This window comes from Hippopotamus amphibius, chromosome 3, assembly GCF_030028045.1.
Source record: "Hippopotamus amphibius kiboko isolate mHipAmp2 chromosome 3, mHipAmp2.hap2, whole genome shotgun sequence".
Taxonomy (NCBI): domain Eukaryota; kingdom Metazoa; phylum Chordata; class Mammalia; order Artiodactyla; family Hippopotamidae; genus Hippopotamus; species Hippopotamus amphibius.
In genome coordinates this window covers 117,267,509-117,291,290 of record NC_080188.1, presented here as the reverse complement: position 1 = coordinate 117,291,290, position 23,782 = coordinate 117,267,509, and the positions used below count along the sequence as shown (strand labels likewise).

At 42.1% G+C, this 23,782-nt stretch overlaps 1 protein-coding gene across 1 annotated transcript; it reads right to left on the bottom strand.

Annotated features, from left to right (window-relative positions):
• Window positions 1–1,032: 1,032 nt before the first annotated feature.
• LOC130848740 (pregnancy-associated glycoprotein 2-like) lies at window positions 1,033–23,444 on the bottom strand. Its single transcript, XM_057727146.1, has 11 exons — window positions 23,392–23,444; window positions 22,134–22,284; window positions 21,019–21,136; window positions 20,796–20,914; window positions 19,403–19,596; window positions 18,364–18,480; window positions 16,730–16,871; window positions 16,537–16,643; window positions 14,981–15,036; window positions 13,102–13,198; window positions 1,033–1,225 (listed from the first exon to the last, which is right to left on the bottom strand). Exons 1-11 carry the CDS (start codon window positions 23,442–23,444, stop codon window positions 1,033–1,035), a joined length of 1,347 nt encoding a protein of 448 aa, XP_057583129.1.
• Between the last annotated feature and the right edge of the window lie 338 nt (window positions 23,445–23,782).

Sequence of the window (23,782 nt, the reverse complement as noted above, 5' to 3'; positions counted from 1 at the left end):
GGGTGGTCCTCAAAGGGAGAGGCTTACACATTCATGTTCAACTGTCAGTAGTCTGATCTGGACATTTGTATGCAATTAATATGTCCTTTGTGGCAGCTGTTGTCCACCCCACCAAACATCAACAAGTTGCCATTCTCCTTCCCTCTGAGGTGAGTAAGAAGACGGACTGCTCCTTGTCAGAGAATAAAGCCACTCAGTGTCTGAGGGGTGTGCTTATTTACCCATCGGAGGAACAACTGTGGTCTACATTTTACACATGTGGAAATTGAGGCATGGATGGTTTCATTACTTAACAAGGTCGGTCACCGAATAATGAATGGCAGAGAAGAGGTTCAAAGCTGGGAAACCTGGTTGGGCACCCAACTGCCACCCTTCTGAAGAGGGCCTGGTCCCCTCCAGCAACCAGAGTGTTCTGAGATTCCCACAGAGGACATCATGCTGGAGGGGTCTGCCCTCCACCTTTTGTAATCTGTCATTTCTCAGAAATGTCTAGGTCTGAAGGCAGTAAGGTTGTTGGTTTAGGCTCAATCAAATTTTGTATCACAAGTCTGTGACCTGCGCCATCCATGAGTCCCACAATCAGCAGGATCTCATGCCTCTACTATCCCTGTGCTGAAATTCCTAATATTTTTTGAACAGGAGGTCCCACATTGCACTGGAGCCCCCCTATTTTATAGCTGGTCCTGGGTTTCCAGTAAAACGGTAGTGAGGAAGAAAACATTCCTACTCTCTCTCTCCTTCATTTCATATCAAATCTAATAGCAAATCCTGTAGCCTTTTCCTCAAACCTGTATCCTGACATCTTCCATATTATCCCTCTTTCCTCCACTTCCCTGGACCAAGTAACTGCCCTTGAGCTCAGGAACACTGTTGTGTTCCAATTAAACTTTATTTAGAGTGACCAGTGGGGGGCCACAGTTATGCTGAGCTAAACAGTCTCTCAGGCAACTTGTGGATCAGCTGATCTCTAATTTTTATGCAAATAAAAGCAACTTATAGGTCATTTAGAGAGAGGCCCTGTCCACTTGAGACTTAAGTACTCAAGTAGAAGGCAAAGATAGGCTGAGAAATGATGTCTCGTGTCCTCAGGTTGTCGAAGACAGGGATGGTCTCTTTGAGGACAAGGCTGGTGTATCCCAGGCCCAGGAAGGCATCAAATTTGGTTTCACCCAACACAATCTGTTTCTCACTCAGGATAAACACCTGGCCCAGGTTGACAAGGTTCCTGATTTGTTGGAGAGGAGAAGTTTCTCACATTAAGGTGGACAAAGTGGGGCTGAGACTGGAATTGGGTAGAGAGGCCATTAGCACCTCAGAGATGACCTGAAGCCTGGCTGTGCCCTGGAGTGACCTCAGATGGTTAGACCAAGATGGGACTGGAATTCAGGTGATTGCTGTGCCACTTGCAAACAGCAAGGGCATTGGAAGATGGAATACCCCAGATAACAGAGAGTGATTGGGGACCCTCAATCATTGTTGATTTTGCAATCATAAGACTGTAGGGATGACAGGCCATAAGGGGCTCTGCAAAGAGATACCATCTGTATAAGTAATATAAAGCCTCAGGTGGTCATTGATGTCATGGTCCACTTGATGCAATTTCTCACAGATGCTGGTGCAAACTTCTCGGTCTTAACCCAAAGGATTGGAACCCTTAGCAGTCTTAAGGAAAATGTAATGGGGTTGTCAGGGAAGACAGGGGCACAGTTTCCTGGAAACTCTTGTGTGCAAGATCAATGGGCTGCTGTTTTTACATTCCTTTCTGTTTGTGCCTGACTGTCACACCCCTTTATTGGGAAGAGATTTATTAGCTAAGTTAGGGGCCACTCTGTTTTTTGAGGGACAATGGAAACACCCTCATCACCAAATGGTTCTAACAGAAACAGAAAGGAACAGATCAAATCTGAACCTAAATTAGAAGCCTTAGTAAAGACTGGAATGTGGAATTTCAAAGTTCCGGGCTTGGTCAAAGATATCCAGCCAGTGATTATGAAGTATCAAGGGTTATATAGTGTCTAAATATGAGGTACTGATTTCTAAAACTGAAGGAAGATCCTCAGAAATGTTTATAAATGGATTACCAAAATAGGAGGCCACTGGTCTGACTAAAGCTACCATAGCTTTTATGTAGGACCTGAGAGGAAATTCCAATGGCAGGCTTCATCCCTAAGCTAAATGAGGAAAACTAAAACTTTCCAACATAGGTGAAGGGGATGCCTGGCTTTCACTTTCATTGAGGTAACCACCCAATTCTTTGAAAAAATAACAGAACAGTCCTTGTTTTCCAAATGTACACTTTTCGGGATCAGAAGGATGCCTGCAAAAGTAATCCAAAGCCCACCAATCCTTTGACCACTCCCCAAATCTTCCCTATTTATCTTAAGAGGCTTGTAGGTATTAAGCAAGGAGAAACAAAATCAAACTGAGAAGAACTTGCCTGTACCTTTGAGATGCAAATGTCCTACTTGGTCTTCTCAAGAAGACCTGTGTCTACCATCTTGTAAGATGTAAATTTAAAAAAAGTGGGGAAGGTAATATAGAACTTGACTTGTCAGGGATAAAGAGAAATCCTAACTTTCTTTTCTATAAACACTAGGAAAAATGGTGTAGCCATCTAGATAGTGACCTTGATTTGTTCCATGTGCCAGAAGTCCATTTTGTATCCAATCTCTTGTAACTGTTAAATTTTCTGTTGTACCTGTTGACTTGAAAAAATGCACTACATGAGACTGGTAATTTAAGTTTTATTTGGGTCATAGCAAGGACTGCAGCCATGGACAGCAACATCTCAGGTAGTTCTAAGAAACTATTCCAAAGAGACAATTTGAAGGACAGTGTATATGTGATTTTGGTGAAGGGGGAGTACATGCCATTGAGCATATATTTTTTTAGCAGAAGGTCTCTGTTAGTCATGAGGAGAACTTGTACCCATGAGGGATTTTAGTGTTTTTCTAGATATGAGGAGATAAAATAATTGGGCTCATAAAACCAGCCCCTGTAAATATCTGACTATCTGAAGACCTGCTCTGCCAGTTTTTTTTACAAAGCACACAGTACCTCATTTCAGCTCTCCAAACTGAACTCTTTCAGGGTGATTTTGAAAACAAGCAGGTTCAGCAGCATATGCTTTAATCCTTATACAGGTTGATGTCAAGTTCCAATGGTGTGCGCCAGTTGTAGTTGACATACCTGACTCAGGACTGAAATTTTGGAATGAGAAATCTAAGGCCTCAGTGTTTGTTTGTGTTTGTGTGTTCAAATGTACCTATGTGTATATGTTAGATGTATGGTATGGCCAAAGTTAATCAGTAAAATAATTTGAATTGACCTAAAGGAAATCAACGGCTTATATAAATACTCAGAAATGGTAAATTATCTGGACAGAATGAATTTCAGGTTCATGTCCTTTGAAAAATATACAGTATTAAACTGATATTTTGTGTTGAAGGTGGCATGAATTTGATGATTTGATATATATAATGTCTTTACAGTCATCCATGTTGAGTATAATCCTTCTGTTGTGCATAGGTTTAGTAGAGGTCAAACAAAAATTTATTTTGTTATAAATTTGTTAATGAGAAAAATAACTCAATGTGGAAAAAAAAACTTGTAAGGAAAGTAAGCTGTACATTTTCAGTAAAAGAAGGTTGGAGGAATGAGCAAAAAAACTTAAAAAGAACTGTACATGATTAGGATTTTTTTTTAATTGGGTAAAGTTTATTTGGGTACATGGATTTTGTTGGGAGTGAGGTGGGTGAAGTGTGAATTTGGCTTTACCCTCCAATGTTTTCTTGAAATGCTTCTTTTCATAACAGATAGTTTAAATTTCTTTGCCTTTAAGTGATCTGTATTTGCTTTTGAGACCTTTTGTAACTTTGGGTAAGGAATAAGTATTGTCTCAAGGTGAACTATCATCTTATCTGACCAATTGTTTTCAAACTTTTTGACAATTTTCCCAAATACAAAATTTTAATTGAGTTTCTTTTGATTTCCAGCTAACTGTGGAGTACTTTAGAGAGCCCCTGAGGTATATTTATTTTTAAAGAACTTTTATTTAGAAATAATTGACATATAATAAACTGCATATATTTAAAGTGTACATTTCTATATATTTTTTTCTTATTAGTAACATATATATGGCAATCCAATTCTCCCAATTAATCCAACCTCAAACCCCATCTCGTTTTACCCCCTTGGTGACAATACATTTCCTCTATACATCTGTGTCTCTATTTCTGCCTTGTAAACCAGTTGATCTGTACCATATTTTGGGATTGTGAATATATGCATTAATATAGGATATTTGTTTTTCTCTTTCTGACTTACTTCACTTCTCAGGACAGGCTTTAGATCCATTCTTGTCTTTACAAATGTTGCAATTTCATTCCTTTCTATGGTTGACTAATATTAAAATGAATATATGTACCACATCTTCCTTAGCCATGCTTCTATCGATGGACATTTAGATTTCTTCCATGACCTGAGTTTTCTAAGTACTCCTGCGAAGAACATTGGAATGCATGGGTCTGCTGAATTATGGTTTTCTCTGTGTATATGCCCAGTAGTGGGATTGCTGGGTCATATGGTAATTCTATTTTTAATATTTTAAGGAACCATTATATTCTTTTCCATAGTTGCTGTATCAATTTACATTCCCACCAACAGTGCCAGAGAGTTCCCTTTTCTCCACACCCTCTTCAGCATTTATTGTTTGGAGATTTTCTGATGATGCCCATTCTAACCGGTGTGAGGTGATATTTACTTGTAGTTTTGGTTTGCAATTCTCTAATAATTAGTAATGTTGTACAGCTTTTCATATGCCTCTTGTTCATCTGTATATCTTCTTTTGGAAAAATGCCTATTTAAGTATTCTGCCGTTTTTTGATTGAATTGCTTATTTATTAATTTTTTTTGATATTGAGCTGCATTGATTGTTTATATATTTTGTAGATTAATCCTTTGTCTGATTCATTTGCAAATATTTCTTCCCATTCTGAGAGTTGTCTATTTGTCTTTTTTATATTTTCCTTTGCTGTTCAAAAACTTTTAACTTTCGTTATGTCCCGTGTATTTATTTTTGATTTTATTTCCATTACTCTAGGAGGTGGGTCAAAAATATCTTGCTGTGATTAATGTCAAAGAGTGTCCTTCCTAAGTTTTCCTCTAGGAGTTTTAAAGTTTCTGAACTTTCATTTAGGTCCTTAAATCCATTTTGACTTTAGTTTCTGTATGGTGTTAGGGAGTGTTCTAATTTCATTTTTTTTTTTAATGTAGCTGTCCAGTTTTCCCAGAACCACTTATTAAAGAGGCAGGCTTTTCTTCATTGTGTATTCTTTCCTCCTTTTTCATAGATTAGTTGAACCTACTTTATCTCTGGGCTTTCTAAACATAGTTTATCTCCTGTTCCATTGATCTATATTTCTATTTTCATGCCAATACCATATTGTCTTGATTAGTGTAGCTTTGTAGTACACTCTGAAATCAGGGAGTCTGATTGCTCCAGAATAGGGTTTTTCCTCAGGATTGCTGTGACTATCCAGGGTCTTTTGTGTCTCCATACAAACTTTTGGATTTTTTTGTTCTAGTTCTGTGAAAAATGCCTTTGGTAATTTGACAGGAATTGTGTTGAATGTGTAGATTGCTTTGGGCACTATAGTCATTTTCACAATGTTGATTCTTCCAATCCAATGACATAATATATCCCTTCATCTGTTTGTGTAAACATTGATCCCTTTCTCCTGTTGTATACTTTTCTGACTACAGGTCCCTTGCCTCCATAGTTAGGTTTATTCCTAGGTATTTTATTCTTTTTGTTGCAATGGTGCATGGGATTGTTTCCTTAATTTCTCTTCCTCATCTTTAGTTGTTAGTGTATAACAATGCAAGTGATCTGTCTGTTAATTTTGTATCTCATGATTCTACCAAATTTATTGATAAGCTCAAATAGTTTTCTGGTGGCATGTTTAGGATTTTATATGTCTATTTTCACGTCATCTGCAATCAGTAAGTTTTACTTCTTTTCCAATTTGGACTCCTTTCATTTTATTTTTATTTCTCTGTTTGCTGTGACAAGGACTTCCTCAACTGTGTTGAATATTAGTGACGAGAGAGGACATCCTTGTCTTGTTCCTGATCTTAGAGGGAATGCTTTCAGTTTTTCACTTTTGAGAATGATGTTTTTTGTAGGTTTGTTGTATATGGCCTTTATTATGTTGAAATAGGTTCCCTCTATGCCCACTTTCTGTGAAGTTTTTTTTTTTTTTTTTAACATAAATTGGTGTTGAATTTTGTCAAAAGCTTTTTCTGCATCTATTGAGATGATCACATGTTTTTTATTCTTCAATTTGTTCATATGCTGTATCACATTGATTAATTTGTGTATGTTGAAGTATCCTTGCATCCCTGGGATACATCCCACTTGATCATGCTGTATAATCTCTTTAATGTGTTGCTGGATTCCATTTGCTAGTATTTTGTTGAGGATTTTTGCATCTAAATTCATAAGTGATATTGATATTTAATTTTCTTTTTCTGTAGTATCTTTGTCTGCTTTTCATATTAGGATGATGCTGGCCTCCTAGAACAAGTTTGGGAGTGTTCCTTCCTCTGAAACTTTTTGGAAGTGTTTGAGAAGGATGGGTGTTAGCTCTTCTCTAAATGTTTGATAGAATTCACCTGTGAAGCCAACTGGTCTTGGACTTTTGAGTGTTGGAAGATTTTTAATCACAGTTTCAATTTCATTACTTGTGGTTGGTCTGCTCATATTTTCTATTTCTTCCTGATTTAGTCTTGGAAGGTTATACCTTTCTAGGAATTTGTCCATGTCTTCCAGGTTGTCCATTTTATTGTCATATCGTTGTTTGTAGAAGTCTCTTATGATTCTTTTTTTTTTTTTATTTCTGTGGTGTCCTTTGTAACTTCTCCTGTTTCATTTCTGATTTTATTGAATTGAGTCCTCTTCCTCTTTTCCTTGTTGAATCTCACTAAATGTTTATCAATTTGTTTATGTTCTCAAAGAACCAGCTTTTAGTTTTATTGAACTGTGCTATTGTTTTCTTTCTATTTCACTTTTTTCTGCTCTCATCTTTATTATTTCATTCCTTCTACTAATTTTGGGTTTTGTTTCTTTTTTTTTTTTTTCTCCAGTTTTGGGTGTAAAGTTATATTGCTTATTTGGGATTTTTTTGTTGTTGTTTTGAGGTAGGAATTTATTGCTATAAACTTCATTTTTGGAACTTCTTTTGCTGCATCCCATGGGATTTTTAATGTTGTGTTTTAATTGTCATTTGTCTCTAGGTATTTTCTGATTTGCTCTTCAATGTCTTCAGTGATTTCTTGAGTATTTAGTAGCGTATTGTTTGGCCTTCATTTTTTGTGTTTTTTGTGGTTTTTTTCTTTTCCTTTAATTGATTTCTAATCACATAGCCTTGTGTTCAGAAAAGACACTTGATACAATTTCAATTTTCTTAAGCTTATCAAGGCTTGATTTATGACCAAAATGTGCTCTACCCTGGAGAATATTCCATGTGCACTTGAGAAGTGTAATATGTTGTTTTCAGATGGAATGTCATATAAATATCCATTATATCTGTGGTCTATTGTTTCATTTAAAGATTGCATTTCCTTATTAATCATCTGGCTGGGTGATGTGTCCATTGGTAAAACTGGGGTGTTAAAGTCCCCCAATATTTTTGTGTTACTGTTGATTTCCTCTTTTATAGTTGTTAGCCTTTGCCTTGAGAATTGAGGTGTCCTCTATTGGGTGCATATTTATTTATAATTGTTCTACCCACTTCTTGGTTTGATCCCATCATCATTATGTACTGTCCTTTCCTGTTTCTTGCAACATTCTTTATTTGAAAGTCTATTTTATCTAATATGAGTAATGCCACTCCAGCTTTCTTTTGATTTCTGTTTGTATGGAATATCATTTTCCATCTCCTAATTTTCAGTCTGTATGTGTCCCAAGGTCGGAAATTGTTCTTTTTTGGATAGCATATACATAGATTTTGTTTTTGTATCCATTCAGCCAGTGTGGGTCTTTTGGTTGCTGCATTTAGTACATTTGCATTCAAGGTAACTATCAACATGTATATTCCTATTGCCATTTGCTTAATTGTTTTGGGTTTGTTTTTGTAGCTCATTTTGTTTTCTACTATTTCCCATGTAGAAAAATCCCATTAGCATTTTGTGTAGTGCTGGCTTGGTGGTGCTGAATTCTCATAACTGTTGCTTCTCAGTAAAGCTTTTGATGTTTCCATCAAGTCTGAATGAGATCCTTGCTGTGTAGTGTTCTTGGTTGTAGTTATTTCCCTTGCATCAATTTAAATATATTGTGCCACTCCCTTCTGGCTTGCAGAGTTTCTGTTGAGAAATCAGCTGATAACCTTAACTTTATGGGAGATCCCTGCTATGTTATTCATCACTTTTCCCATGTTGCTTTTAATAATTTTCCTTTGTCTTTAATTTTTGTTTACTTGACTGCTGTGTCTTTGTGTGCTTCTCCTTGGCATTCTCCTACCTGGAATTCTTTGTACTTCCTGGACTTGGAGGCCTATTTCCTTTCCCATGTTAGGGAAATTTTCAAATATAGTCTCTTCAAATATCTTCTTGGGTCCTTTTTCTCTCTCTTTTCTCCTCTGACCCCCAAAATGTAAATGTTGCTTTGTTTAATGCTGTCCCAGAGGTCTCTTAGGCTGTTTTAATTTCTTTTCATTCTTTCTCTTTATTCTTGTCTGCATGAGTGACTTCCACCATTCTGTCTTCCAGGTCACTGATCCTTAATTCTGCCTCAGTTATTCTGCTATTCCTTCCTTGTAGTGTATTTTTCATTTCAGTCTTTGTATTGTTTATCTTTGTTTGTTTGTTCTTTAATTTTTCTAACTCTTTGTTAAACTTTTCTTGCATCTTTATGATCTTTGCATCCAGTCTTTTTCTTAAGTCTGGGATCATCTTCACTATCATTATTCTGAATTCTTTATCTGGAAGTTTGCCTATCTCCACTTCATTTGTTTGCTTTCCTGTGGGTTAATCTTTTCCTTTCTTGTGGTACAAAATCCTCTGCCTTTTCATTTTCTCTGCTTTCTGTGGCTGTGGTTTTCATTCTTCAGGCTGCAGGATTATAGGTCTTCTTGATACTGCTATCTGCTCTCTGACAGATGATGCTGTCTAACAGGCTTCTGCACAATTCCTGATGGGAGAAACTGGTGATGGTTAGGGCTGAATATAGCTTTGGTGGGTAGAGCACAGTAAAACTTTAACCCACTTGTCTGCCAATGGATGGGGCTGATTTCCCACCCTGTTGGTTGTTTGGCATAAGGTAGCCCAGCACAGAGAATTACAGGCTCTTTGGTGGGGCTAATTGTAGGCTCCAGGAGTGTTCATGCCAATGAACCCTTCCCAGAATCCCCACCGCCAGCATCCTAAGCCCTGCGGAGAGCTACAACTGCCACACCTCTGCAGGCAACCTTCCAACACAAGCAGGTATGTATGGTTCAGTTTCCTATAGAGTCACTGCTCCACCCGCTGCATCCTGGTGTGCACACTTTTGTTTGTTTTACCTCCAAGAGTGGAGTTTCTATTTACCACAGTTATGTGGATGTCTTGCAAGCAAATTCTGCTGACCTTCAAAGCCTGATTCTCTGGGGATGCCTTCTCTTTTTGCCAAGTCCCCAGCCTTGGAAGGCTGATGGCAAGCTAAGAACCCTCACTTCAGTGAGTAGACCTCTGTATTATCACTGCTTGCAAGTTTATGTGTCAACAAACCAGTGTTTGTGGGACTTGATTTTATCACAATAATGTCCCTCCCACTGTCAGACTGTGGCTTCAATTTTGTCCCTGGATGTGGGGTGTATTTCATGGTAAGTTCCAGTATCTTCCTGTCTTTAATTGTTCAGCAGTTACTTCTGATTCCAGTGCTCTCGCAAGAGGGAATGAGTGCATGTCCTTCTGCACCACCATCTTGAACCAGAAATGAGGCCTGTGAGGTATCTTAAAGAGAAATATTTAATTGACTGCTTGATATATTAAGTGATATATTAAGCAATCATTCATAATTTTGATTATTGGAAACAAGTTTATTGATTATGCTGTAATGAGATGTTTAACCACACCTTTTAAGTCTTCTAGTTTTATAGATTTTTTTGTACTCTGAAGTTGTTACAAAAAGTGCTTCTTCATCAAGGAATTTCACAGAATAACTATGGAAGCAATTACAACACTTCCACATGAAGAGGATGGTTATGTGAGAATTCCAGCCTATATTGACTTAATGCAAGGAAGTTTCCTGCCCCAGGGCCTGCTAGATAAGGCATCCAGTGATTTTTTTCCCTGACAGACAGGGTGGCCTTCCTAATTAGACTTTAAGCCATTCCAGAAGGTGGATCATTGCCCTTCTGCTTCCCATATGTATATGTGAGTAAATTCTCTTACAGGGGAATGAAGCAGGAGGGAAGAGGAGAGGGCACAAGATTTGAAAGAGTGGCATAGCCCAAGGACATGACATAAACTGAGTAGAATCAAAAGGGTCCAAGATGGTGGACAACACCACTTCCACTAGACCTTGGACATCATAATAGAGCTATAAGAATGAAAAAGTAGGCAGTGTCCCAATTTCAGGAAATCTCTTCCCCTTCCTGAAATAGCTGGAATACTCTTTCCAAGTATTAGCCTATGAAAAAACTCACACCTATGAAAACTGACAACCAGATACACTGGAACATTTCTCACCTTCTGAGATGGCCCAACGTCTGTCTGTGAAGTGTGTTTCTCTCTAAATAAATTAACTTCTTACCTATTAGTGTGTTTCTCACTGAATTCTGTCTGCAATGAGATAGCAAGAACCTGAGCTTCCTTAGGTCCTGAAATAAAGTGTGTGATCTCAGTTGGAAGATTTTGGGTTTTGGCTGGATTTCAGTCTTGGCACTGTGGTTTCAAGTCCCTATCAGGATTTTGCTGGATTCGAGATCGAGCTGCCTGATTTTGAGTCCCAGTCTGACTTTTGGCTGGGTTTGAGTCCAAGCCACGTGAGTTCATATGTCAATCAGGGTTTTGGCAGGGTTTCAGTCCCAGCCACCATGGTTCAAATTCCAATCTGGGGTGTAAGTTTTCAGTTTTAGCATCACATCAAATCAACTGAAGTAAATTATAAAAACAGCCATGGCTGGGACTCCCCTGGTGGCACAGTGGAGAAGACTCTGTTCTCCCAATGCACGGTCCTCAGTTAGATGCCTGGTCAGGGAACTAGATCCCACCTACCACAACTAATAGTTCACATGCTTCACTTAAAGATCCCGCATGCCTCAAAAAAAGATCATGTGTGCTGCAACTCTGTGATGTCACAGCCAAACAAATGAGTAAATTAAAACAAACAAACAAACAAAAAAACAGGCCTAATGGTATCCTGTTGTATGTCTCTACCACATTTTCCTTATCCATTCAACTATTGATGGATTTAAGTTGTTTCTACATCTTGGCTATTGTAAATTATGCTGCAATGTACATGAGAGGACAAATGTTACTTTGACATCATGATTTTAATTTTTTTTAGAATAAATACCCAGAAGTGGGATTGCTGGATCAAAGTGAATTCTCTTTTTAGTTTTTTGAGGAATAGCCATTATGTTCTCCAGCGGCTGCACCAGTTTACTTCCCCACCAACACTATGTTGGAATGCACATCCTCATCAACACTTATACTTTGTTTTGTGATAATGACCATGCTAACGGATGTGAGGTGGTATCTTATTGTCATTTGATTTGCATTTTCTGGATGATCAGTGAGGGAGGAACTATCCTCCCAAATTTACAGAATTAGTAACCAATGTGAAGCAATGAACTTATGAAGGTCATATGACTGGTAGGCTTCAGTGGTCGTATGTGAACTCGGTCAGAAAAGCTCCAGGATGAGTATGTTGCACTGTCTTCCATGTGCTTAGCAAATCTGGGATTATTTGATACCTGCAATACGAAAGTATTCCATTCTTTTCTCTTTATGTCTTATTGAAACATTTTCTTATAACACTAAATATTATCTTAAAACACAATTTCATGATGGTTGATTGAATCATGGCCTATCTGTACTGTGGTCAATTTAAGTTTAATGGGTCTTGGGATGTCCCAGATTTTCTCTTGTGCAAGAGATTCTGAGGACTATGTCCTTGCTTATGGAAGGTTCGGGGTGCTTCTGATCATCACATTAGCATACACCTTAGATGAAAAATTGCTGGGACAAGACCATATATACTTTAAGTCAACTCCAAATAGATTGTACCAATTTATACACCTTCTAGAAGTGTTTAAGATCTATTTTTTTCCTGTTCTTTTCTACCTTTCTTCCCACCAATGGCTATAAATCACTGTGGTCTGCAGTGCATAAAGAACAAAAGTGGAAGGTGGGGTAAGATTGTTGCTTTCAAGATCAGAGATTGGGACTTCACTGGTGGTCCTGTGTTTAAGATTCTGTGCTTTAAGTCTGGGAACTTGGATTCAATGCCTATCAGGTAACTAAGATTCCACATGATGTGCTGTGCAGCCAAAAAAAAAAGTTATGAAGATCAGGTTTTATCCTAACATTGGTATCACTGATAACAAATATAGAGCCCGAATAACAATGGGCTCATTAACAGACACAGCTCTAACCCTGGCCTTAGGCTCAGGTAGAGAAACAAAGCCTGACTTTTTCTGGTTGATATCATGGCAGTAAGCCCTGCTGATACCAAAAATCCCCCAACATGGATACAGCACTGTGTTCTAGTGGAAGCATCTAACCATTCATCCATTCCTTTAATCAACATGTATTTATTGTTGGCCCACTATGTGCCTATCACCAGTAGTGGGGCCAGAAGTTTAAGGAGACTCCCTTCATCTATACAATGGGGGTCAAAAACTGCAGGGTCTCATGGATACACAGTGAATGGCATATGCAATTAACCTGATCTATTATTATTATTATTGGTAATTTCTCAAAACAGGAAGACATTGCTTATGGTTCCATGAAGAAAACTTAGAAAATGAGTTTGAAACCCTGTTCCACTAAATCTCCATTAAAACCAGACGATGATATTTGCTATTAAAAAGAAAAAAATACCCTTTCTGCTCTCACCTTTTCCCATTTTTCAGTTCTGCAACTGGTCCTCTTTCACTCCCATGAAGCCGATCATTATCCAGTGCTATCCCAAAAGGGCCAGGCACATGGCATCCTGGACATAGAGCAGATCCGCACACATTGGGGAACTGCAGGGCTTAGGAGTGTACTTCAAAGGGAGGAGGCATGTGTGAAGCCAATGACCCAGTTCTAGCCCTACACCAGCCATTCCCTGCCTCCCTGAGAACAAAGACCATCACTCGTCTGATCTCCAATCTACACCTCTCTTGTATCTTCCTTCTCACACCCCCATTTGGGATTGTCTCTTTGTCTATTTCCATGAATTGGGGGTGGGTTCCTAACCCAGCCCACTATCCCAGGGATCCACCACAGCACCTGACACACTGTAGGTGCTCAGTCAATTTGTCCTGAATGAAAAGATAAGGAAGAAAGGCAGACATCACTTTCACTCATGTTTGTCTTGCCTGAGTAAAGGGCAACACTATGCAAAGTGTTGGGGTGTGTTTTCCACAGTATTTCCTTTTTCCTGCTCCTTTTCTTCTTTCTTTCTCCCTCCACCTCTGAGCCTTGCTGTCCCGAGGCTGGGCCTCTGCCAAGGACCTCCAGTTGGGAAGAAGTGATGCTTCCACTCTAAGTGTGTCAAACCATACCGACTTGAACCAAATGCTTTGTTGATCTGCCCTGGAGGAGGCTCAGAAAGGCTGAGGCTTTGTGCACCCTGGGACTCTTTTACATGAGTGGCATCTTCCTTAACAACCGTGGAGGCCAAGGGAAGAAACATGCTGGGCCCTGGAGGGGTGGGGCAGGCTAGGGATCCACACAGGCTGTCACTTGGCAAATGGGGATAGAAAGGACACCCACTGTATGGGTGGCAGAAAGCTGATGACTGGAATGAGGGGATGAAGGGGAACCATCTCAGCTTGAAGGCCCTCACCCAGAACCACTCTGAAGCAGAAGACCACTGCCAGACTTCCTCTGAGATGGAAAGAATAGAATCTAATTTTATTACCCCTTCCTATCCCTCTGAATGAGGAGGTGGCACAGATTATGGCATTGTTGCCAACTCTTCCATGGTCTAGAACACCCCTCCTGCCACTTCCTTTGGGGCTGCCTTTCCCCTGCTCCAATCAGGTGTTGTTGATAGAACTGTAAATCATGTAGGGCAAGGCAATGTGGTCAAGTAATGCCAATCATAGTACCCTATGTGCCTGCCAGAATGTATGGTCGAGGGCTGGACACATGATCTAAGGTGGACCAATCAGAACCCTCCCTGGTACCCTGATGTATTTTGAGCTTCTTCCTTATGAGTTGGATGCCTTGAGGATGTAAATGTAGAAGCCTGAGAGAAGAAAGCTGTAAGGCTAAGAAAATCAACAATGAGAGAAGGGAAAGTTAGGGAGAGAAAGAGTGAGCTGAAGGCTTCTGATTTCTGGGGTCCAGTCACTGAGATAGTGGAACTGCTCTGGTTCCTGTGTCCTGTAAACCCTCTATCCTTCCAGTAAGTCTCCTCTTTCCTTGAAGCCAGTTGGAGTTAGGCTCCTCTCCCTTGTTCAGACGTGTTTCTAGATCCTACCGGATTATGAAACACCTCCCCAACACAAAGACAGTCACTCATTCATATTAGGATCATTGGGAATAGAATCCTTTATTCTTTGTTGAGAATAGGGCTTTACAGAGCACCAAACACAGTCCACCACAATACGTGGGTGGGAGTGCCTTATGTGTGAGTGAATGTGTACCTGGAGTGGGCCTGGTTGATTCCTGAAGCAGCCCCAGGATTTACGCTGCGGGAGCCAGGCCAACTCTCCTGTTTTGCCAATCATAAACTGAGAAATACATCCTCAAGAAGGCATCACCCAGGACCCAGGCCTCCGACCGTTTCCAGGTCTCTGTTCCCCCTCGAATCCGGATGACACAGATGTTATAAGGACCCTGGAAGAGATAGAAATATATGACAGTCAGACTCACCCCTTACCTACCAACCCCACAGCAACCATAGCTGGCAGTTTCTCACTTTTATTTCCCTCCTTCAGTAAGTAACAAATTAGTGTCTCAGCAGCTGTGGAAGTGTAGTCCCCTTTCAAAAACAGGAACAGCCAGGACATGTGGCTGCCCTGAGGTAGGGGGGTGGGAGAACGAATGTTTGGAGTCTTGGAATAGCAGATGCATACTACTATATAGAGATTGGATAAACAATAAGTTCCTACTGTATAGCATAGTATTCAAAATCCTATGACAAACTTTAATGGAAAAAATAGAATAAAGTGTATATATATATATATATATATATATATATATATACAACACACACACATATATACACAACTGAGTCACTTTTCTGTACAGCAGATATTAAAACAACATTGTAAATCAAGGATATTTCAATACAATCAAAAAAAAAAAAACAGAATGGCTCATAATTCCCGTGTTATTTCCTTCTAACCTATGCTTGCTGTTTCCTCTATGGAGAATGCTTTTTCTTCTCTCTTTCCCCCCAACAAGGAGTTCTCCAGGCTATGATAAGCCCATCTAGGAGGACTTCCATGAACCACACACAGCCTCCCTGGCCACTCCAGGTTGGGTTGTTTGACTTACCCTCGTGATCACCTTGTGTATAGCCCTCATCACCCCCATTCTGGACCTGATACCACTTGGCAGAGCTTCTGGAGGTGCTATTTGCATGGACTCCAGTGTAGCTTTGCCTCAACCTAAGCAGGTCTCCTCATGCCTCCATGAGGCTGGGGGTTTCATATTACTGAAATTCCCTGTCTTCCTCAAAGCCTTCTTTGAGCCCATCAACTTCCTCTAAATTGCCATAGGGAGCTGACATTAAGCCTCCATCTTTCTCCTGGGCTGTGCAGCCACTGTGCAACCTTTACTCACATAGCATCCAAAGTCCCCATAGAGAGGTCTGGTAGCCCTGCTCAATGAGGGGGAACTGAGGCTTAGCAAGTGGAAATTATACCTGAGTATTAGGACAATCAGGTAATTGATCATCCAACCAGGATGCTTTCCAGATGGAAGGGAGAACATTAATGATGATAGTGCAAAAATATACTGAGACTCTCCCCAGACAACTCCATTGGTCACTTGGCCTATTTCAGGGATTGCTAAAGCTCACTTTCTGTATTCATCCATCTGAGAGATCTGGCGGAAATGAAGCTCTTTGAGGGCAGAGGTGCTTAGTGTTCCCCTCTCCTTGTGTCTCGCACCATGCCTACACGAGGTGGTGTCTCCATTTATTCCAGGATGATGGATGTCCTAGACTGTCCTCTACTCTCAAGTGGTTGGTTTTGTGGGAGGCTCTGCACAGTCACTTGGGCTCAGCTGCCTATACAGTGGTGTGGGTTGGCCTACAGAGGGCCCCCTCCTCCCAGCTGAAGCCCAGGGTTCCTGCAAGGGACAGATTTGAAAAAAAGCCCCCAAGGTTGCCCTCTCACCTTCCAGATGTAGGCTTCAGGGGGCACTGGGTAGTCATTGCCATTGATGGTGAAGATGATAGTAGGCAGACTGCTGATGTTACTACATGGAACCTGATACTGTTAGAGAAAGAGGAGAGACTTTTGCCCAGATGAACCATGGAGTGTGGAGATCCCCAGGGTGACCCTGTGGCATGTCCCTTCACCTCTTCACCATAAGGCATGGCATTGATGAGCTTCCAGATGATGGTGACCAGGCTAGTTGGGCCAGCCAGCAGAGTAGTCCCTGTATTCAGAATCCCCTGGCATCCACGGTTACAACCAACAACCACTCCATTCATGGTGATGCTGAGAGACAGTGAGGCAAAATGGGCACCACGATAACACTGAAGTCTCCCCCCATGACTGCCCTCCTCCCTGACTGTCTCTAGAACAGCCCTCCACCTCATGCCCTGACTCTGTTTCCCTTTTCTCTGGTCACATAAACTGCTTTCACTTCCATTGAGTTCTTGACTGCACCAGGCTCTTTTGTGCCTCAGGGCATTGGCATGTGTTGGTTGCCCTTCCTAGAAGACCCCCATCCCCTTTGTCTAGCTAATTTCTCTTCATCTACTAGGTTCTAGCTTAAATATCCCTTTATCAGGGACATTCTCCCCCCCCAGACTAGATCATGCTTCTGTCTTGGTCACTCTCTCTGAGGATACATCCTCATTTGTAGCATGTACCAAAGTGGTAATTTATTATGTGTGTGACTCATTTCATGTGTGTCTGCTTGGCTAGATGTAAAGGCAAGTTGTATATTCAGTGCCTCCTTCAACTGGGCTGCACACAGTGGATGCACAACGTATCCTTGCTGAGTGAATAAATGAATGAATGAATGCATGAATGTATAAGTGAGTGAGTCAAAAAATGCATGAGGAATAACCAGAGACCTGTGTCTGGTGTCTGACCAGTAATGGGTCAACCCACACAGTGAAGATGAGTTTCTTTGGGTCAGCAGATGCTCAGAGTGCTGGGGAGGGAGACACAGGCTACCTTGTGAGAAATTGTTTCCCTGCATGGCACCCTACCCGGCTTAGAGACCAAAGCCCCTGGCCAGGTGATGCTCGAGTTAGCCCAGGGGCCTCCAAAGGACCTGTAAGCTTCTGTCTGAGGGTGTCACACAGAATCCCATCAGTTATTGCCCCTCATTGTCAGGCCACTCCTGGATCCCAGCTTCCTGATTCTGTCACAGCCTCTGCCCCACTGTGTTCCTGGGTTGTGAAGGTGAATTGCAATTGGTAGGGGGAGTGGTTCTTTGTATGAGTTTCTTTCAGTTATCAAGAAAGCAGCCAACCCCTCTCTACTGCTGGTAAGCTTCTCCCTATGGAGACTATTTTTCACAGCTTGTCTAGGATTTCCTCTGTTTTTAAACTAGCAATTTTGTGTACTAAGAACTCCCTTGGTCCTGGGTAGCCCTGGAGAGTTGGTCATCTTATCTCAACCCTGTTCAGACTGGCGAAATTCTCCCTGATCCATTCTTCACTGTACTTAGGGTCACCAAATCCTGTCATCTGCCTCACAGCCCAGCAGGTACAGCCCTCCCTGGGCTGCACACACCTCTCAGGACCCTGTTCAGGACCCTCCTCAGGTCCCTGGTCAGGACCTGGGGTGATTCTGAGCCCATAGATGGTGTGTCTATGTGTATGTTTATGTGTTTGTTTGGATGTGTGTCTGTATGTGTCTGTGAGTGTGTCTGTGTGTGACTGTGTGTCTGATTGTGCATTTGTGTGTGTCTGCATGTGTCTGTGTGTACCTGTAGTAGCATCACTAGGGGTGGCCCTCAGAGGGAAAGGTTTACCGGTTCATGTTGATCTGCCAGATGTGGGTTCGGGACAGTGGTATCCACTTGAGCTCTCCTTTGTGGTAGCTGTGGTCCACCCCTCCAAACATCACCACGCTGCCATTCTCCTTCCTGCTGAGGAGAGAAGGATGAGGGAGGGATCCTTCTTGGAGAATAACATCACTCACTGTCTGAGGGTTGTGGTTACCCGCTCATCAGAGGCACTACTATGGTCCCCATTTTACAAAAGTGGAAACTGAGGCAAGAGGGATTCATTATCTGACCAAGGTCTGTCACCAACTGATGAGTGGCACAGAAGAGGTGGGAAGCTGGGCAGCCTGGCTGGGCTCTGACTACCCACCCTTCTGAAGAGGGCCTGGTCCCCTCCAGCAACCAGAGTGCTCAGAGATACTCTCAGAGGACACCGTGCTGCCAGGATATGGCTTCCCCCTTGCGTAGCCAGTAATTTTTCAGAAAAGCCAAGGCTGTAGGACACTAAGGCCATGGGTTAAGGCACACCCAGTGTTGGCTTCATGAGCCTGTAACCAGTGCCATCCATGGGGCCCCAAACTCAGCAGGGCCCCACCCCTCTGCTATCCCTGTCTTGAAATTACTAATACTTTTGCAACAGAAGGTCCCAGATTTTCATTTTACACTGGCCCCTGCCAATTGTGCACCTGGTGCTGGGCTCCTGATAAAATGTTAACAAGGAGGAAAATATTCCCACCATCCCTCTCCCTCCTTCAAGGCCAAATCCATCATCAAATCCTGAAGCCTTTCTCTCCAGCCTCTAGCCTGACACCTTCCATTTCTCTCACTCTTCCCTCAACTTCCCTGGACAAAGCAGCTGTCCTGGAGATCATGGGCGTGGTAGACTCCCAATAAAACTTAAGTTAGAGAAACCAGTGGCAGGGCCAGAGGTGGCCATGGGCCATTATTTATGCTGGCCCAAACAGTCTCTCAGGACAATTCTGGCTCAGGAGATCTGTAAATTATCATGTATCTGAAATCATCTTCCAGCTGATTTAGAGGGAGGGCTTGTCCAGATCAGACTTACATGCTCAAGTAAAAGGCAAAGACAGGCTGAGAAATGAGGCTTCGTTTCATCAGGTTGTCGAAAACAGGGGCTATCCTTTTGAGACCAAGGCTGGGATAGCCCAATCCCAGGACGCCGTCAAAGACTGCATGATCCAACCCACTCTGTGTCTCACTCAGGATGAATGCCTGGCCCAGGTCAACAAGGTTCATGATCTGCAGTGGGGGGAGAGTGATCCCACATAAAGGTTGCAGAAGTGGGGTTGGGACTAGGCTGGGTTACAGATGCCATTAGCACCTCAGAGAAAACATGAGGCTTAGCTGTGCCTTGGGTGCACTCAGATGGTTAGACAAAGCTGGGACTGGAACATAAGTTCCATTTGTGCAGGGCTATGGATTTTAACCAACGCCTGCTCCTCCCGCACAAACCATCTGAGGGGGGTAAAATGGCCTCAGGTCTTCCATACAGGTGGGGAAACACAGACTCAAGGCAAGACCAAATGGTTCCCACTTGAGGATAAAATCAGTAGAGAGCAGGGTAGTCTTCTCTTTGGCATCACTATGATCAGATGACAGAAAAGGACTGAATTCATTGCAATGTATAGTGGATACTGCATCTGCCCAAGAAGACTAAAGCCCTTTATAAAGAGATAGTGCCAGGCTTCTTGTGAAAATTCTGCCTGGGAAAATGCTTTTGGGTGTGTGTGTGTTAAAGAGAGAGAGTGAGAGTACCCAGGCCCTTATGGGATGTAGGCCATAGATTTTATTGGACTCTCAAAGACCTCCTAGAGTGAAAAATCATTTATAAGACCCTTCCCACATCTGTGGCCCCTGCTTTCCCTGACCACATGTCTGAAGCCTTCGGCTAACCCCAGGGGCCCAACATCAGATTTATCATTTCCCCCAATACCTCACACATTCATGAACCCTCATGGGCCAGCTCAGCTCCACCACTTATTAAATGTCTGATACTTCCAAGGCCCTGGCTCTCTGCACCTCTGTTTCCTCCTTTGTATAATGGAGCTAATCATACTACTTGCTGTGTGGGGTTGTTGCAGGATTAAACATGTTATTAACATGAAAGTGCCCAGCACTGTCTGAAAATAGAAAATTGGGTGTTTTTTTCCCCTCTTTTCGTGCTCCCACCAAAATTAACCTTGAGCTCTTCATGGTCAAATGAGCTGCAAATCCACACCCCAAGCCATTCTCTGGGTTAGGCATTTGGGAGTCTATGTGTCAGCTTGGCACTGTATCCTCAGAGACATGCACTGTGGGGAGCTCAGCATACCACTAGGGGACTTTGAGAAAGAAAGTTCCTCCCAGTTGGCCCTGCATCTGTTTGGTAAGCAGTGGTTGCTCCAAGGGCAGGCCTGACGCAGCTTCTAACTTCCAGAAGCTGCGTCAGGCCTGGTTACCCGAAGAGTGTCATAGGCAAGAACTCCAACAATCATCCCAGTGCCATATTTGATGCTGATGGAATGGCCTGTGAGGCGGAAAGTGGTGGACAACTGAGGGTTGAAGAGATTGTGTGTACCTGCAGACACAAAAGATGAATATTTCTCAGTTGCCAAGGAAGTAGTAAGGTGTGGGAGGGGAGAATAAGATGGCTGAGTGCTTGGGGGTGAGGCAGGTACTCACGGCAGGAGGGACTGGAACAGGAGATGGAGGGCACCCACGTGCAAGATGAGATGGTGTCAAAAATGACCTTGAACTCCTGAGGGGGTGTTCCAATGGTGATGTTGCCAATATAGCACATCTATGGGGGCAGAGATGAATGATTAGGGCAGGCCTGGCTGCCCTAGCCACCATTGATTCCCGGAGTGCTGCCTTCCTTGAGTTTTCCCATGTCATCTGAAATCACTTGCAAACCGCCACACCTCACAGCCTCTGCTGAAAGTGGTGCCTTCATTTAATTTCTTTCTTTTCTTTTCTTTCTTTATTCTTTATTCTTTTTTTTTTTTTTGTCTATTTGCAATCTTGGTTAATCGACCAGAAATTGAACCCATCTCAGAGCAATATTAGAGATGAGTCTTAACCACAGGACATACATGGAAGTCCCAATGCCTTCATCTGAGAAGATCTCCAGTCTCCCCTTCAAGGTCCAGCTTGAGTGTTTCCTTCTCTATGTTGTTCTCCTAGGTCACCACAGGCCTCGTCCTTTAAACTCAGACCATGTCCTATCAACACCACGCACTTGGTCCTTTTATTGGACATGTAATTACTCTTTGCCTATTACTCAGGCTGGCCTATGCACTTTTGAAAGAGAGATGAGACCTTTTTTAAAATCCATAAAAATAACCAGAGAGTTAGATTTTTATGGTGTCACAGGACATAGGGTTTAGTACCATTTTTCTGGTGGCCTTGGGCCTGTGGAGACTGACCTTCCTCTGCCTGCAGTTTCAAATTTGATGTGCAGTTGCCTTTACCTTTTGATCAGGCAAGCCTCACCTTTGATCTGTAACTTTGTGGCTCATTTAGTTCAGAAAGAACAATCTCCCTCACACTAATGACATACCTTTAGCATTGGATGGATGTTTACCTGCTTCTGGTCATTGCTGGGCCCAGTCACTACAGACCAAGACCTGAGGATGAGAATGCCTTCTCCTCTGGGAATGGGGTCCCTGTTCCCCAGTGTTTCTGCTTCCTGCAGGAGTCCCAGCCCCAACATCCAGCCTGGCCCATCCAGGTCAACCAAAGTGCTAGGCTAGAGCATCAGGGGGTGCAGTGGACCTCCATCCTCCCAACACACTCACATCCTGGTAGTTCCTCAGGGGTTGAAGAGAAATATCCGGGTCATCAGTGGCACTTTGTGACCTGTTGACAGTGTTCTCCTCCAGGAAATTTGTCAGCAGGTTTTCTTCCCTGAGGGTTTCTTGCCTGTTCGTGATCTTCATTAGAGGGATTCTTTCACCGAACATTGGGAAAAGGAAACAAACCAGGGGTAGCAATCAGCTGGCCATGTTATTGTATGACTGAGAAACCTTGCGTTGTCATGACACTGTGCATCTTCCCAGCATTTCTATGAGTTTGATGCTATTATCAGAATACCATGCAAAGACCTGGGCAAAGACCTTGGTTTGAATACTGGTTCTGTTGTGTAATCTTGGGTGAATCATATGACTCTTTGGAGTCTCAATATCCTCATTGGTAAGAAGGTGGAATATAATAACCACCATCCCCCATGTAGAATGTGGTGGGTATTAAGTGGGATGATGGATATAATGTACGTGATATGAAGGAGGTTTCAACAAAGACAGCCATTACGATTGCTATGGCCACCCCACTGTATCTTTTTCAAAAAAGCTCTGGGAAGGAGGCAGAAGGGGGATCATTATCATCTTTTTACTGGGAGGAATTTGAAATGCAGGAAGTTTGTGACTTAGTAGTAGTTTGTGGTCACACTACTTGTTAGAGGTAAAACAGCCTAGAAGCAGCCTTCCTGATGTTTCTCCAGGGCTCAAGCTAAAGAGAGTGGAAAGAGAGGAAGCCAGGAGATGGGGGATGAATTAGAAGAATTAAAAGGCTAGAGAAGCAAGGAAGAGTCAAAATAGAAAACAAACAAATAGAGAATCCAAAACTCAGAGAGCTCTGCATGCACAGAAACATCCAATATGATGAAAGACATAAAAGAGAGAGAGAAAGAGATGAAGAGATAGACACATTTACACTGGCATGGAGAGACAGCAGAGAGGAGATGCAAAAACAAATACAAGAGAAATGCAATTCCACAGGACCTAACTTACAGTTGCAGAGGTTGTGCACTGAACCATTCCAAGGAGTGTATTTTCACATAAGTCATGATGTGACTGGCACACCCAGAGTTGTATAACCCTGGAGGCTGAACCCAAGCATCTTGTTTCCATGGAAAGGTACTCATCAATAAGTGTAAGCTGAGTTTTCAGCCTTTTAGGGAATGATTATATTTCCTTCTAACGCTGATGGGTGGAAAAAGAAGATGACAGGAAAAACCCCAGAAACAGAGATGATGCCACTTACAGTCCCCATACTTACATGACTAGGCACTCTGAGAGGGCCACCAGCCCAAGAATCCCAAGCCACTTCATGCTTCTAATCTGGGACCAAGTACTCAAAACAGAGTGAGTTCAAAGCATGCCATGGTGTCCAAGAGCTCCTAGTTATATATGCTCAGACCTGCCCAGAGAGTCCCCTTTAGGCCACTAATGGATCAGATAAGAAGTATGAACCTCTCGATAAAATTTTTACCTCGATCAATATCTGTGGGGAGTGGACTTTTAACATTCTCTGAATACAGAGATTTCTACTCTAATGTCTTCCTTGGGGCTTGGCTACAGAACCAAAACTGAGCCCTTCGGACTAACTAAGAAGGAAGAGACTCTTGCCAACTTTAATACAAAACATTGCTACTAATATGATAAAAGTA